We start from the raw sequence: 14,885 nt of genomic DNA, 5'->3' as shown, positions 1-14,885 counted from the left end.
ACATGAAATCATACTATACAATATTATGCGCATCCTATATATTTCATTAAGGGGTCTAATGGGCTATGAATACGAGATACATTACAGCGACTATGTAACATGTTCTGTTTTATTTTGTAGTCATTAGTCTTGCTCTAATGCCCACTTATCACATTGGTTGATTTGGGTCTTTGGAAATCCATGTACTTTAACTGTTTTTTATTAAACTCTGCACAGTTTAGCCTTGTAGAGTGGGCTCACTCTATCCAGCCAATGCAAAGATTCATATCTCCAGTTTTCTTTGTCAGTAGAAGAAGTCACCAATCTGGCATCCCGGCGCCTGTCTGTGAGTCCATCCTGCACCTCCAGCACATCACACCGGAACTACTCCTTTCGCCGGGGCTCAGTGTGGTCGATGCGTTCTGCGGCCAGTGCAGAAGGTGACTGGTACTCAACGACCAAGCATGTCATTATGCCGCAGGGTTCGAAGCACAGTCATTTTGTAGCCGTTAAATGAACACCTCACTACCGTGAGCCATCTTTGCAGGTTCAATGCGAGGCTCCCTTGGCAGAGTTTGGAATTTCCACTACTTCCATCACCAGTATTGAACGTTCAACATTTTCTTTTTAGCGTCTGGCAACAAACAGGTTTAGTTGCTTGTTGCCGAACTCTCATGTAACTGATCATCTGTAAAGAGTACTGAAACATCACAGATGGTTAAAAGTTTACACGTTATGACTTTTTTCTCAAAATAAAGTAGTACCTATCTTTTAATATGCATGGATTAATAGTGCCACCATGTGACACAATAAGTGTATTACAGACATTCAGTATGATTACAAGCCAGACGCATTGCATTTGCTAATGCTTGTTTAGAAATTTTAATTACTGAACAAACCTTTTGGATTTCTTTCAGTAAGTTTTACAAATCTCCTTGACTCCATAGAAAAATATGTTTTCGTTGTGTAATCCATATTTGTATTTTGAGAGCGACACAGCATTTAGAAAGCACCCTAACCCAAAAGAATTTAACACAATACCTTTATTATATTTGACCCTCATCAGCTAAAATAAACAAGATTCTAATACCTTTCTCATGATTTTAGATGAAGAGCGGGGAACAGAACATACTTCGAACCACCACATGCCACAACCACCACAACCAGTATTTCCAGCATGCATCTGTGCCGCAGTACTACCAATAGTTCACTTGATGGAAGATGGGGACGTCAGAGAGGATGGTGTGGCAGGTATGATTTTAGCAATACTTATTTAAGGTGTGTAAATGAAATCTGGTCATATGCTTTCTATGGATTCCACCTCCATTCTAATAAAACACAGTTTTATTACGCTTCTGAACATGCATGTTTCCCAGCAGTGAATCTTTCATAGATTCATCTGCTTTTGAATCTCCATTAACTTTTATAAGCACACCACACAAATGCAGAGCCATTGTAATGCTTATGAACTCAAAGAAGACATTCAGGATAGAGCCCTAGGATTACAAATAAGTTATCATTTTCCAATGCGGGATGTTTTTACATAGTAATAAAACATTATAATATCTCCGTTTAAAGATGGACTTGTTGAGGACTCGTGATGGGAAAACCGTTTCTAGTAAGTAAGTTTTCGATTGCGAGCCTAATTATGGGGAATGTCAAAGTATTTACATCTGTGAAATATAGTGAAGCTATAGAACTGTGAGATACTTTCTGCATTAGGGCTCACCATCAGATTTGGAATTGCTGGGATATTAATGCAGGTCTAGTTGCAATCTCTATTCATGAAGACCCTGCAAAGAGAATTAAGAATGACCTATTTAACTCCATCAGTTCCTTGACACCCACAGTGCCCTGTTATCAGTCCAGTTTCTCATTCGATTTGCCACACAACCAGAGAAAACCTAGAAAATCTAGAAGCACAAAGACTTTTCTTTTGGGCCTGCCTTTAATCTAATTTTCTAAATATTTTCTTCTGGGGGTTTATGCAGTTTACCCCCAAGTTTTTTTAAAAGAAAGTTTGTTTTGTCTGGTTGAAACTGTGCACCCTTTCCATAAATTGTATGCAGTGTAGTAGGGATAGAGGCAGGAAGGTACTCTCTTCAGGTGATAGTGAGTGAGGGACAGAGGCCGATGGTGCTACCTCCTGAAATGAAACTAAGGTATATCTCATGCCTATCTTTGGTTTCAGTTGAGACACCCTCAAATACGCAGGAAGGACCCCATACGATATGCTCTCCCACACCCCGGTCTCACCCCTCTTCCATTTTTTCCCTTTCCGTTCTGTGTCTAAAACTTTTTTGACATCAAGACCATTGACAACAACAACTTACTTATCATTGATAAGGATTGGCATTAAGATTTACTGCTATCATTAATGTTGATTAGCTGTTTGACATTAAGGAGATACTCTATAATTAGTAAAATTAATAATGCCAGTATTTCTGACTTTACAGTCTGCACCAGTATCACCTCGCTATATCAGTAGGCACTACAGGAGTCAGGAGCATGGTCCGCAAGATGGCCGCTAACTAGTGTTTCTGACAAACTTCACGGCTTCCTTAAAACATCCTGAGACATTCAGCATAAATGACCACATCAGGGTCAGCAGGACTGTACTCTCTATGCCATGCTTTACCACTGAAGAGATCCTCTAAGTCCGGATGCGCTGTCCCTGAGGTGAGAGGAGATGGCCTAGTGATTTCCCTAGTGCTTAGGAAAACTGCTAACATGGCACTTCCTTTCTGTTGATTGCCACATCACTAGAGTGAGGTAAGCATTGGGAATAGGACAGAGATCTTAGAGGCGTATCAGGATTGAGAGGAACTGCATGGCGACAATGGGTACTGCTCCCCATTTTCAGTGCAAAGACTGGAACGACAGAGGGGTTTCAACGCACTCTGGTGATGCTGGCAGCTCCAGCCTTGTGGGAAGGATCCTCTGGTGGTCGAACTTGGAGCTGAAAGAGGATAGTGAAGATACAGACTGCTGTGCCATATAAGTGGGGGCTGCCTTCCCACCAAGACTGCAGCCAAGAGTGTGCTGAGGCCTAGGTGGACTCACTGGTATTGGCAGTGCCCCGGTGCATGACGTTGCTCTTGTAAACCGTCTTGCTTTAGGTTGAGGAATTGACCTATGTTACGGATCTGGAGATAATGTATGGTGCCTACAGCAAAGAGATGCACTTGAGCAGGAAATTGATGTTGTGTCCCTCGAGATGAACTTGTTGTGTACTACTCTCTTCAAGGTGAATGCCAGGTCCAAAGCCACAGAGACGGTCAACACCCTCAGGACCGACAAGAATGAGATGAGTATCTCTGTTATCAGACTTCAGGAAACTGTCTGAACCTTGTTGGCTAAAGTGAAACATGCGGAAGGGAGTCCGTGTTGCAATCATTTGGATTTTGCGCATTTTACCAAAAAGACAGAAACTCCAACCACAGAGCTCTTTTTTTGGGGAAACAATGGATCATTACCGCCCTCCAGCCCCAAGGACTCTTAAAGTAGTTCTCATTCCAAAGAGCTCAAAGGGAACTGGCTCTGATGCTGAGATCCGGGGCTCCACCACAGGTGATCATTGTCTGCTTTCTTAATATCCTTGATAGTAGTCCAAAACTGCAGTTCTAAGGGAGTAGAAACATAGCACAATATGAAGGAGTGGCTATAAAGCTCTTTCTGAACTACACAGTTGGTCGTGACACACAGAAAATATTAAAAAAAATAGCTTTCAGTGAAGTGGGCTTCAAATGCATGTTATTGTATCCTGTTAAACTGTGGGTTCTTAAAAGCAAAAAAGCACACTTCTTTGCTTTAATGGAAATCATTTGGGATTGGGTGGAGGGTTGGGAGAAGCCCACCTGGAACCAGAGAGGGATTGTGAACAGGAGCATGATTAGGTTTGTGTCTATTGACTCACCAGGAGAACCATCTTTGGAGGGGGATCACGGATGAGGCCCAGGCTTCTCAAGAGCAAGGTAACTGGGAAAATAAAACGCACAATGAGACATCTTGACCCCATGTTATGTTTTTTGCATGGTGGGACTACACAACATCCCCATGCGGGCAGCATCGGAGTCTCAGAGGCTGGAGCCTTCAGGAACACGCGGAACGGTGTGGTTACACTTGGAGGACTCCTCGGTCAGTAGGTGAGCACTCTATGGGTGCTGGTAGCTGTGTCCCACAACGATACACAGGTATTATTGAATTGGTATGTTCTAGGTGGAATAGGGTTTGGGCCTGATGAGTGTATGCATAGGTGTCTAGTTGAGGATTGCCCTATACCCAGGACCGGAGCTGTTCCAATTGGAAATTGAATTGCAGGAGTTGCATATGAGTGAAAGTTGGGATTCAGAGATAAAATAGAGATGCAGTTTCCCCCAGCAGCAATATGGTGTCAGACTGTAGATCATGAGTGCAGTGAGAATCACAATAATATTGGCACCTTGACTGGAAATAGAAATGGGCTATGGCGATCAGTGTCAAAGTACTAACCTGGAATGCCTGGGGATTTATTAATTACATCTAATGGCACAGAGTGCTCTCATTCCTAAAACAAAGCACTATAGATATTTCCTTCTGACACACCTTGATGTACAAACGAAAACCTTATAAAAAAATGGTGAGGGGCACTTTAATCAGCTTTGTATTTCTACTACTGCAGAAGGGCAGTGAAATGGTGCAGGTCGAGGCTGATGAGGGATGATAAGTACTATTACCCGGCACACTAGAAAGCAGGGACATGTGCCTGCTGAATGTCTATGCCCCAGATGTGGCTAATATGTCTTTTCCCTCATTGAATAGTGTAGTGGCCCTGTGCCTGTGATCTAGGATGGAGATTTTAATTGCGTAGTGGCTGGGGTGCACAATAGACTTGCCTTTTGGGAGGGAATAGAGCATAAGTTCACAGTCCAGCTACAGAAGGTGCTAGGCCAACTGGGTATGATGGATAAGTGGAGGTAGAAGGACCAAAATTCAAAAAGGACATACATGAGAATTGTATACTGGCAAGGTATTTGGGCAGAATATTGTCAGACCTCTCGCGATTGCAAGTGATATGTCCAAGCTTGGAGCAGTCCACACATACTCCTGTGGCATTTGAGGGCTGAGACAATGCCAGTTGTAGATTTTTAGGTCAATCAGAACAATATCTTGTTAATCACTGGAGTACCACAGCATGTGGGCAAATGAATGGGTTGATAAGATGCGTGGCTAAGCAAGATGGCCGAGTAGATGTGACCTACGGCATTCACACCAGAGCTGGTGAAATCCTGCCGTAATCCTGAGTGATCCTGTTCACATTCCACCCTAGCTGCTCCTTCCCTGCCCCTGCACAGCAATCCGTGGTCTCTTAACAGGCTCTTAACGGGCTCCTAGACTGCCCTGTAAGGTGCCGCAGTAAGCGGCCGGTGGCAATTGGGCCGGCACCATCTTGGCTCAGGGGCTGATCCGGCCTGGAGTAATGCAGCGGGCCTTCCTTGTTGATGAGAGGCCCCACAGATCAAATCCTGTGTGGTGGTGGCAGTCCTTGTGCCCGGGGAGCGGCGGTGGACTCCTCTGCTGAGCGCCGGTGGAGCCCACAGAGGAAATAGGGGTCTAGGCCATGTGGACTTCCCCGACCGGATGGCCCGTGCTGTGATTGCGCCATCTCTGTGGGGCCTGTAGGCAGCGGATAGCATTGAGCCTGTGGGGGGCCCGTGACTCTCCTGCAGCAATGAGGAGTTGACAGCTGTGGGCCCACGGAACCTGAGCGCAGATGCCTGCCTGGACCTTCATTCCACGTGGTGCCACCCCTTAGTTCTGCTGGGGCCATCGCTGACCCGTGGGGTAGGCTGCTCTGGCCTCCGGCCTTCCCTGCACTTGGCCGCTGGACTAGAGTCTCTCAAAGGGGCTCGTGGCTTCTACCTGCCTCTACACTGCCATTGGCAGATACTCGGAGCTGATGGGGCCGCGCAACGCGGCAGACCCCTGAATCGGAAGGCTCTGGACTTTCTGCACTGACAGGGCCTTGTTTACATGTGGAGTCATTCCCTGGTGCTACTGGGGCTTCATTCCTAGTGTGTTTTGTCCAGCTATTGGCCTGAGGAGTGTCCCTTTCTTACACTTGGCAGACTCTTCTTTACCCTTGGACTTTGGCTGCCTCCATAATCAGGCCAGTGTCGCCTGGGGGGGGAGGGGGCTGGTTCCCCCATTCCTGAGGATCCTGGGGGTGCGTTGTGGACACTACAGGTTGCATATTTCAGATCCCCGTTCTGCTGCCTTGTGGTTTGCCCTCCATAGAGTCACTCGCTAGAGGACCCTTACAGAGGATTTGGAGGGGACCCTCTGGACAGCCTGGGAAGGATCTGCAAGGCTGGGGGACACCGCAACTGGTGCTGTTTGCTGCATGTGCACCCTATTACCACACACAAGCCGAACTGTGTTGCCCTGGGAGTCGCTGCAACACTAATGCCCTTTTGGGGGCTGGGATTGGGGTTTGGGGAGGCCTTTGCTTTGTGACATTGGAGCTGTAGTGCGGGGTTCCTCTCTGGGCCTGTGGCTGTTTGCCTTCTTGGGATTTCAGTGGTCCATTGCGGCCTGCCTAGGACTGCTGCTGTGTGCACGTCTTGTTGGACCCTGCCTTGCGTGTATGTGGGGGAACTGTTGAGGTGTTTCCCAGCAGTACCTGATCCTTGATCTCCAGGCACGTCGAACGGCCTGTTCCCACAATGGTGAAGTACAAGGGAACCAAACCTTCTCAACTGAACAAAATCATAAACTACATGCTACCTGTTCCTCCGGAGTGCTCTGCTTGGAGAGAGGGCTCCGTCCAGCACTGCAGAGAAACCAAAGGGGCAACAGATAATGCTCTCTCCCTGGCAAACTTACTTGCGGCAATCCACAATACCCGGGATGAAATGGTGCACAAGATTGACTCCGTTGTCGTAGATGTTAACTTGTTTTGAACTGATCTGCGAAAGGTGGCGATCGATTGACAACTACGGAGCATCATGTGGATTTGCTGCAGCAGGAGGTTTTCACTCTTCGAGACACAGTCATCAATCTGCAGAAACTGACAACTTGCCTGGATGATCGGCTGAGGACTCTGAAATGTGCTCCCGCAGGCATAACTTACAATTTGTGGGGTTCCCAGAGAGCGTGGAGGGTGTATGCTGGTCTCTTTCTGGAGGACTTGATCACCACAGTCCTTCTCCCTAAGAGACTCTCCTTTACCTTTGTACTACCGTCCCACTGCCAGGCTGCGGATCGGAGATCGAGTCACGGACGCCTTTGACATAGGCAGGGGCACCAGGCAGGGTTGCCCCCTTTCCCCTCTCCTATATGCCCTGGTGGCGGAACCGTTGGCCTGCGCCCTTAGGGAATACCATAGATACGAGGGCATCAGCTTTCCCACTTATAAGATTGGCATTTCGACCTATGCTGACGACACCCTGCTGTATGTGAGGGACCCGGAGGTGAATCTCCCCTCCATTCTTCGGGAGGTGGTCAGGTTTGGGGCGCTGTCTGGTCTTAAGGTGAACTGGAGCAAGTCGTTGGCGTTCCCGTTGTCGCCGGTGAAGCTGCCGTTTCCAATGGAATGCCCTCTGCAGTGGACGACGGATGCTGTACGGTACTTGGGGATTCAGCTGCACAGGGACCCGGAGGTGCTCCTCCGGGAAAACTATGGAGTGGCATACACCAAGTTAGCCGAGGACGTGGAGACGTGGAATCGGCTCCCCCTGACATTGCTGGGCAGAATAGCCATCATGAAAATGGTGGTCTTGCCGAGGTTTCTGTTCCTGTTCAATAATATCCCGGTCGTGCTGTCCAGGGCCTTTTTCAAGCAGCTGAACCAAACGCTAGTTAGCCTGGCCTGGGGTGGCAAGCAGCCCAGGGTTCGGTGGAAGGTGTTGACACTGCCGTACGAACTTGGGGGGCTGGGGGCTCCGGACCTGGAAAGGTACTACAGAGTGGCGCAAGCGGCGCACCTGCACACGTGGATTCATGCTGACCCGGGGGTTCCCCATGTGATCCTCGAGAAATTTTTCGCGGACCCGCTTCCTTTACCGGCAATCGCTTTCCAGCCGGTAGATCGCAGGGTTGGAAGCTTAGACTCCCTTAAGGCCACGAATCACGCTTGGCGGGAGTTGGCGAAGGCCCGGGGCTGCGCGACCTTGTACTCTCCGTTGCTGCCGGTGGAGTGGGTGGTGTGGCTTCCCCCGATGAGAGAAAAGGGTGTGACACAGGCGCTGAGCAAGCTGGCCATTCTTCGGATGGAGGATTTGTTCGTTGACGGAGTGGCCAAGACGTGGGACCAGATTGGATCGGCAGTGCCGGCTCCCACGCTCCTACAGCGTTTTCAGTTCCATAGAGTGCGCGGTGCACTCTCGGTCCTCTTGGGGCCGGGTATGGCGGAGCCCCCGGAGGTCCCGGAACTCACTTATGTTATAAAGAACACTGCGTCAGCCAAGCTGGTCACGGCACTCAAAAGACTGGGGGACCAGCGTACGGCGCACCGGTGCGACGCGGCGAGAACTGCATGGCAGACGGATCTTAACATGGAGATCACAGATGAGGTGTGGAAATACTGCTGCGCCAGCACCAAGACGGTATCATTAAACGGCCGACACAGATTGGTGCATTTTAAATTCTTGCAGCGTGTATATTATACCCCGGAGCGATTACATAGGTATGGGCTGCGCCAATCTGCGGAGTGCGAGCGCTGCCACTACCCCGTCGTGGATTTCATGCACATGGCATGGTACTGTCCGGGGGTCGCCAGGTTCTGGGTGGAGGTTTTCCGAGAGCTCAGTAAGATACTGGAGGTGGAGATTCTCCCTAGCCCAGCTTTGGCGTTGCTGGGGTACTCCAGACCCCTCCCGCCGGCATTGCGCCGCCTGGCGGATATTGCACTGTTGATAGCCAGGAGAGTGGTGGCGATTTGCTGGATGAGAGGACCACTGCCCACTAAAAAGCGGTGGGCCAGCGACATGATGTATTGCAGCACGCAGGCGGAGACATACAGTGAACTGCTACCACCGAAAAGCCGTCCCAAGAATTTCTGGGGGCTGTACAGAGCGACGTTGGTACCCGGGGACCCTGAGTTGGATAGTCAGGGGGGGACACAGAATGTTGAACCCTGTGGGCACGCAACAGCGGTGGGGGACACTGGACATGATCAGGACACCGAGGAGGCGCGCCTTTGAGGCTCCCCGTTACACCGAGTGGGAGAGGGGGCTGCATGCGGAGAGTGCGGCTAGATAAGCTCCAGGTTTGACTGGGTCGGTTTAGCGAACGGCTCACATTAAGGGTGTGTGTGTTGCCAGGACGAATGTAGATCGACTGAAGGAGGACACTTCGACTGGGCACACTGGGAGGGCGAGATGACGGATGTGGGAAAATGCTGCAGAGACATGGGAGGAGACAGTGCGTGTGTGGTGGGTGGGGTGGGGGGGTTAGTGATAAGGCTGGAACATTCAGGGGTTATGGCAGACGGGCGGAATGAGGCTGGCGCGTGGAAGCTCCTGCTCAGCGCGCGCATGCTGCCTTAGGGTATGGGGGTAGACACAGCTCTGGCCGGCGCAGTGACCATGCTTGGGGTTTATTTCAGTACAGGTTTGCTGTAATGCCGCCGGTCCCCTGGGATGTCGGCTAAATGGCTGTGTAAGAGCGCCCTCAACTGCCTGCGCGAGGAGCTGGGCCTCCGCGTTGTAGTGTGCCAAGAGGGCGATGCTACCTGTATTGTTCCTTTCTGTTAATCAAGGTTTTTGAAAAAAAAAAAAAAAAAAAAGAGACTCTCCTTTACAATAGAGTGAGCCTATAGGGCCCTGGCCCCCATGCCGAAGCCTGGGACACTGCCTAGAGCAATAATTACTCGCTTATTTAATTTCCGTGACGTCATCCTGCAAAGCACTCATATACGAGGCCTATTGCTGTTCAAAGAACATCCCATATCTCTCTTTGTTTATTATACCCAGAGAGTACAGGATCAGCGGAAAACTCTTATTTCATTCAAGAAAAGACTTCATGACATTAACATGAAGTATAGCCTGATGTTCCCAGCAAAGCTACAAAAACAGCATGAACGGAAGGTCCTGTTCTTTTTCTCTCCGGGATAAGCTAGTGACTGGCTGGGCTCGCTGGCTCGGGGTTTAGGCCGAGACCCGGAGAGGCAGGTTACGTCCTCACTGGGCTCGCAGCACCAGTCGGTACGTCTTCAAAGTTGACAAGTCAGTTGGAGGAGCCTGGAAGACATCAACAGGGTGGGAACATTTTGTGCTATGCCCGGATGGTACTCTGCAGGCCACAGATGTGGTCACAAACTCAGGAGAGGAATCTCAAGAGCAACGAGCAGACTTTGGCTTGGCCAGTGAAAGCTCAACCCATATTTGAACCCTAAGTTGCACTTGGCTCGCTGAGGAGATTTTTGTGTCTCTGAACCTATATAACATAACATAACATGTGTATTTGTAAAGCGCACGTTCACCGGTAGGTATCTTGGCGCTGAATAATAGATGTTACTTGTTACCCAACTCAATGGTACTCATTTATCGACCTCAGATGGATGAAAGGCTGAGTAGACCCTCTGTGATTTTAACCTGTGACCATGAGGTCGAACACAGGCCCCTTCATTGGAGGCATTAGTCCACTGAGCCACCAGGCCCAGCTATATTGTACTGGCACAATGTCTGCTTCACACCGGCAGATGAAAGTTTAGCTGGGCCCCTTACCATGTGGAGGGTGGGTTGCCCTCTTGACATACTTGATATACTGTGGGCAGATAGTTCTAGAGGGACTCCCTTCTGTGACGATTATGGTCATTACTGTTTCAGTATTCCTACTGATGAGGTTGGGAGTGTCTGCAACCCAGGGGCTAGTAGCCACAGGGGGGGAGCTTGAGTGCTGTGGTCTCGCACCTTATCTCATGTTTGTACCTCTAGCGGAGTACAAAGTTTTTCTTTTCTGGGTGGGGAGAGGGGTTTCCTTTGCAATGTTTCTCTTTCTTTGGACTGCAGAGCTGGGATATTGGACTGGTGTTTGCCGACTTGCAACTTGTCTTTGCCTGGGCTGGGTGTGTTGACTAACACTGCCCATGGGTAGGGGGAGTTGGAGGGATGTTTTGGTGCACATATTCGGGTAGGTTCTGAGATGTTTGTATTGCTTTTGTGCATGTGGGTCCTGATGTATGATCAGATGAGGCCAGATCACACTGAACTACGCCTGACTGGCGCACTCATGTGTTGTGAGGCGTATACCTACATGGAGTCTGGAGAGAAAAATATCCAACGAAGGAGTTATTCTCCTGTTATACCCTAGCCACGAGTACCCACAGTCAACTTGATTATTGTTTCATCTCTGTGTATATGGCCATCTATGTTCCTGAGGTCGCCTTTTTGGCTCGATATATTTCAGACCTGCGATCTTACTCTAGCACCTCCGGGCGGAAGCATGGACAAACTCCCCCCCTCCCCCACCACTCCCCTATTTGCAGCTACTGTAAACAAAACAATAGTTCTCTTCCAGGGGATCCTCATCAATAGTCACAAGCACTGAATATTCCCACCCATGCGCGGGGACCCTGGAAATAATAAAAAAATATATATGAAAAGATATATATACAGCTCTATATATATAAACATACATCATTTTTTCACACATCAATGCTGCCCTTATAAGGGAGGCTAAACGGTGTAACAATAAATAACTGCTTTTGCATTAACATACTATAGAATATAGCCCACATGAGGGCAATTTTAATGAGTACACTCAAAATAATCTGCAAAAGAGCAGGCATAGTTAGCCTACAGGCTCCATTGAAATCCAATAGCATAGAAAATGAAAGCAATTGTAACATAAAAAACTGGCACCATGCCTTTAAGGCAGCCATGACCTCTGGCTTCCCATCATGCCTCAGGGGTGACAGTTAGGTCAGTTGTTCTTTCCGGCTCCTTCAGTCAGGACCCTGGAATTCACAGCTCTGACTTTTTGACTTTTTTGTCATATAATTCTCTACTTTATTGTGGTTTTCTACCTTTCACTCGATGTCTTTTCGGGGTTAGAATGAGGTACAACCATTTCTTTGACAGAAAGTGATTGATTTTCTGTCATAATGCCATCTCTTTTTGACCCTTGGCCCTCCTGTGGCAAGAAGAAGGCTAGGTCTGACACACACTCTGTGTGTTTTCTCTGCCTTCCTGGCTCTCACTCCCCAGAGACCTGTCAGCATTGCAAGAAGCTGTCTAGGAGAACTCTCAAGGAGAGGGAAAGGATACGCCTCTATGGACTTTCTGAGAGAGGTAGGTCTCCTGTGAGACAGAAGAAAAAGAGGGCCAGATCAACGTCGAGAAGCAAAATCCCAATCTGTTCCCAATAGGCATTGGGATCGGCCTCGAATTTGCCTACAGCAAAGAAACGGATGTCGTTGTCGAAGCCATCGACACCAAGATCGAAGACGGCAGTTTGGATGTCGAGTCATCAGGTAACGGACACTCCGTTGACGTAAACCCGGCGACGCTCAACGTTGAGGTGTACGTTGGTTCAACGTTCAACGTCGAGGCATGAGACTCCGTCGGCATCCTCTCTCAGATGTTCAACGTCGAGGCACAAGTCTCCGTCGACGTCTTCTGGAAGAGGATCGACGTTGAGACTTGAAACACCGTCAGTGTCCTCCCAGCACTTGAGGTCGAGGCACAAGACTTTGTCACAGAGGTGGTTGATGTCGAGACACAAGTCGGCGTCAGCCCAAAGGCGGTTGACGTCGAGACACAAGTCTCTGTTGGCGTTGTCCCAAAGAGCGCTCGACGTCGAGACAGGGAACTCCGTCTGCGTCAACTCAAGGACGTTCGACATCGAGATGAACACCCCCTCCATTGTCGTCAACCAGGCAACGAACGACATCGGGGCACAGTTCTACTCCCAGAGAACGCACGACGTTCAGACATCGAGATAGGTCCTCCTCACGCCCAGTGAACATTTCTCCATCACCACCACCGACGTTTAGAGCAAAATCACCAGCACTGGTTCAGGGCACAGTGACTCCACATTCAACGTCGAGACACTCTCACCAGTCGGTGTCGACCCATCACACAGGTTCAAGACGCACTTCATCATCGTCTTCAAGGTCACCGGAGGTGAATATCTCGACCTCGAGCAGTCCAGCGGCTTCACCTGTACATCCCCATTCACGCTGTGAGGCTCCTGCACGAGAAGAGAGGCAGAAATCTTCATCTGTTCACCTCTTTCCTAGATGGTCTCTGCATCATTGGCAGAAATCGGAAACAGTACAAGCACAAGACACTCAGGATTACTCCAGCCCTCTACACAGGTCTCCTCTGGCCCGGCTGATACAAGCTGTAGATCTCTCTCCTACTACTTCAACGAGGGGTCGAGATCATACACGTACTCCTGCACCTTCCTCAAGAAGGAGATCGACATCTCAAGGTCGTAGGAGAAGGCTCAGGTCACCAACACGTTCGCCCTCTTCTACACAATCCTCAAAGAGGGACCACTCTCCTACGCTTACAGACTGCCCACCGTCGAGCGTCTCTCTGGTGGATGACGTTTCAGGATGTTCTAGCCAGAGGGGCAACACAGGTGAACATTGTTATGCCTACCCAGCAGAGTTCATCCTCAGTGATTTTTGAGACTTTACATCAAAGATCAGCTGCCAGACCATTGTTGCTTTTGGTGCCGGGGCTCCTCCAGCCTGTGATGGGCACTTTTCTTACACCGGCAACGCTCAGCGAGAATCTTGAAGAAATACAAACCTCTGGAAGAAGATCCATTATTCCTTAGATCTGACCTGCCTCCTGACTCTGTAATAATTGCAGCTGCAAAAAAGACACATGCAGTGGCCTCCTCGGCGACAGTCCCTCCCGATAAGGAGAGCAGAGCACAGGATTTGTGGGAGAGAAAGATCTGCTGCACGTCAGCCTCCATGATGAAGGTCTCCAGCGCCTCGGCGCTATTAGGGCATTATGACTGATCCTTGTGGGACTCGCTTCAAAGGTTTACAGAAAAACTAGCCAAAGGAGACTTCAGGGACTTTGAGGAAATAGTGCAGGAAGGAAGCTTGGTGGCAAACAAAGTTATCAGCGCTGCAGCTGATGAGGCGACACTGTCAGCGCACTAATGCACATGGAATCTGTGCTAGATGGTCATCCTGGCTCCGACCAACTTCTTTAAACCTGAAGCTCAATCACGAATCCTCAACCTCCCTTTCCCAGGGTCCGCCTTGTTTGGCACTCACACAGATGAGATGTCAAGGATGAAGATGGAGCTTGATACCCTGAAGGCAATAGGGCTTGAAAGAAAGAAGGAGCTTGGGTGTTGATACAGGCCATACGATCGACGGCCATTCCATCAGAGGGTTCAAACCCCTCAGTGGCAGAGGCACCAACATCAGCAGAACCAATCGAAATCCCACTATCAGGGACGTCGTGCTCCTAGAGAAAGAGGAGCTCCTCGTCAATCTTCTGCCTGAGTAAAAACTCCATCAAAGCAATGAGTGCCCACTTCCCCCATCGTCGTTTAGCACTCCAGTAGGGGGAAGTATAGTGAACCACTTGGAAGAGTGGCGCAACATCACAAAAGACCAAATGGTGTTAACTATGCTGCAGAATGGGTACTCTCTACGTTTTCGGCATCGACCCCCCTCGATCCCTCCTGTAAAAGCGGCGTGCCACCAGATGCATATACTACAGCAGGAAGTATGCACCCTTCTGCAAAAATCAGCCATTGAGGAAGTTCCTATATCACAGCAAGGTTCAGGGGTATATTCAAGGTACTTCCTAGTGAAGATAAAAGTTCATAAATCAGAGTACAGGCCTATCCTGGATCTTTGGGCCCTCAACAAGTCCATCAGAAAGGAGAATTTTCACATGTTGACTCTCCATCAAATATATCCCCATCTACAGCAAGGGCATTGGATG

At 49.1% G+C, this 14,885-nt stretch overlaps 1 protein-coding gene across 1 annotated transcript in view; it reads left to right on the top strand.

Moving 5' to 3' along the window:
• Positions 1–14,885, top strand: part of UNC80 (unc-80 subunit of NALCN channel complex) — a 3,271,126-nt gene that overhangs the window by 1,778,337 nt on the left and 1,477,904 nt on the right. The window contains exons 35-36 of the mRNA XM_085648598.1: positions 288–419; positions 1,087–1,230. Coding sequence (XP_085504724.1) covers positions 288–419; positions 1,087–1,230 — 276 coding nt within the window. The remainder of the gene's footprint in view (positions 1–287; positions 420–1,086; positions 1,231–14,885) is intronic.

Source organism: Triturus cristatus, chromosome 3_2, assembly GCF_964204655.1.
Source record: "Triturus cristatus chromosome 3_2, aTriCri1.1, whole genome shotgun sequence".
Lineage (NCBI taxonomy): Eukaryota > Metazoa > Chordata > Amphibia > Caudata > Salamandridae > Triturus > Triturus cristatus.
The sequence above is the reverse complement of the archived record's forward strand: the minus strand, read 5'-3'. Positions and strand labels throughout refer to the sequence as shown.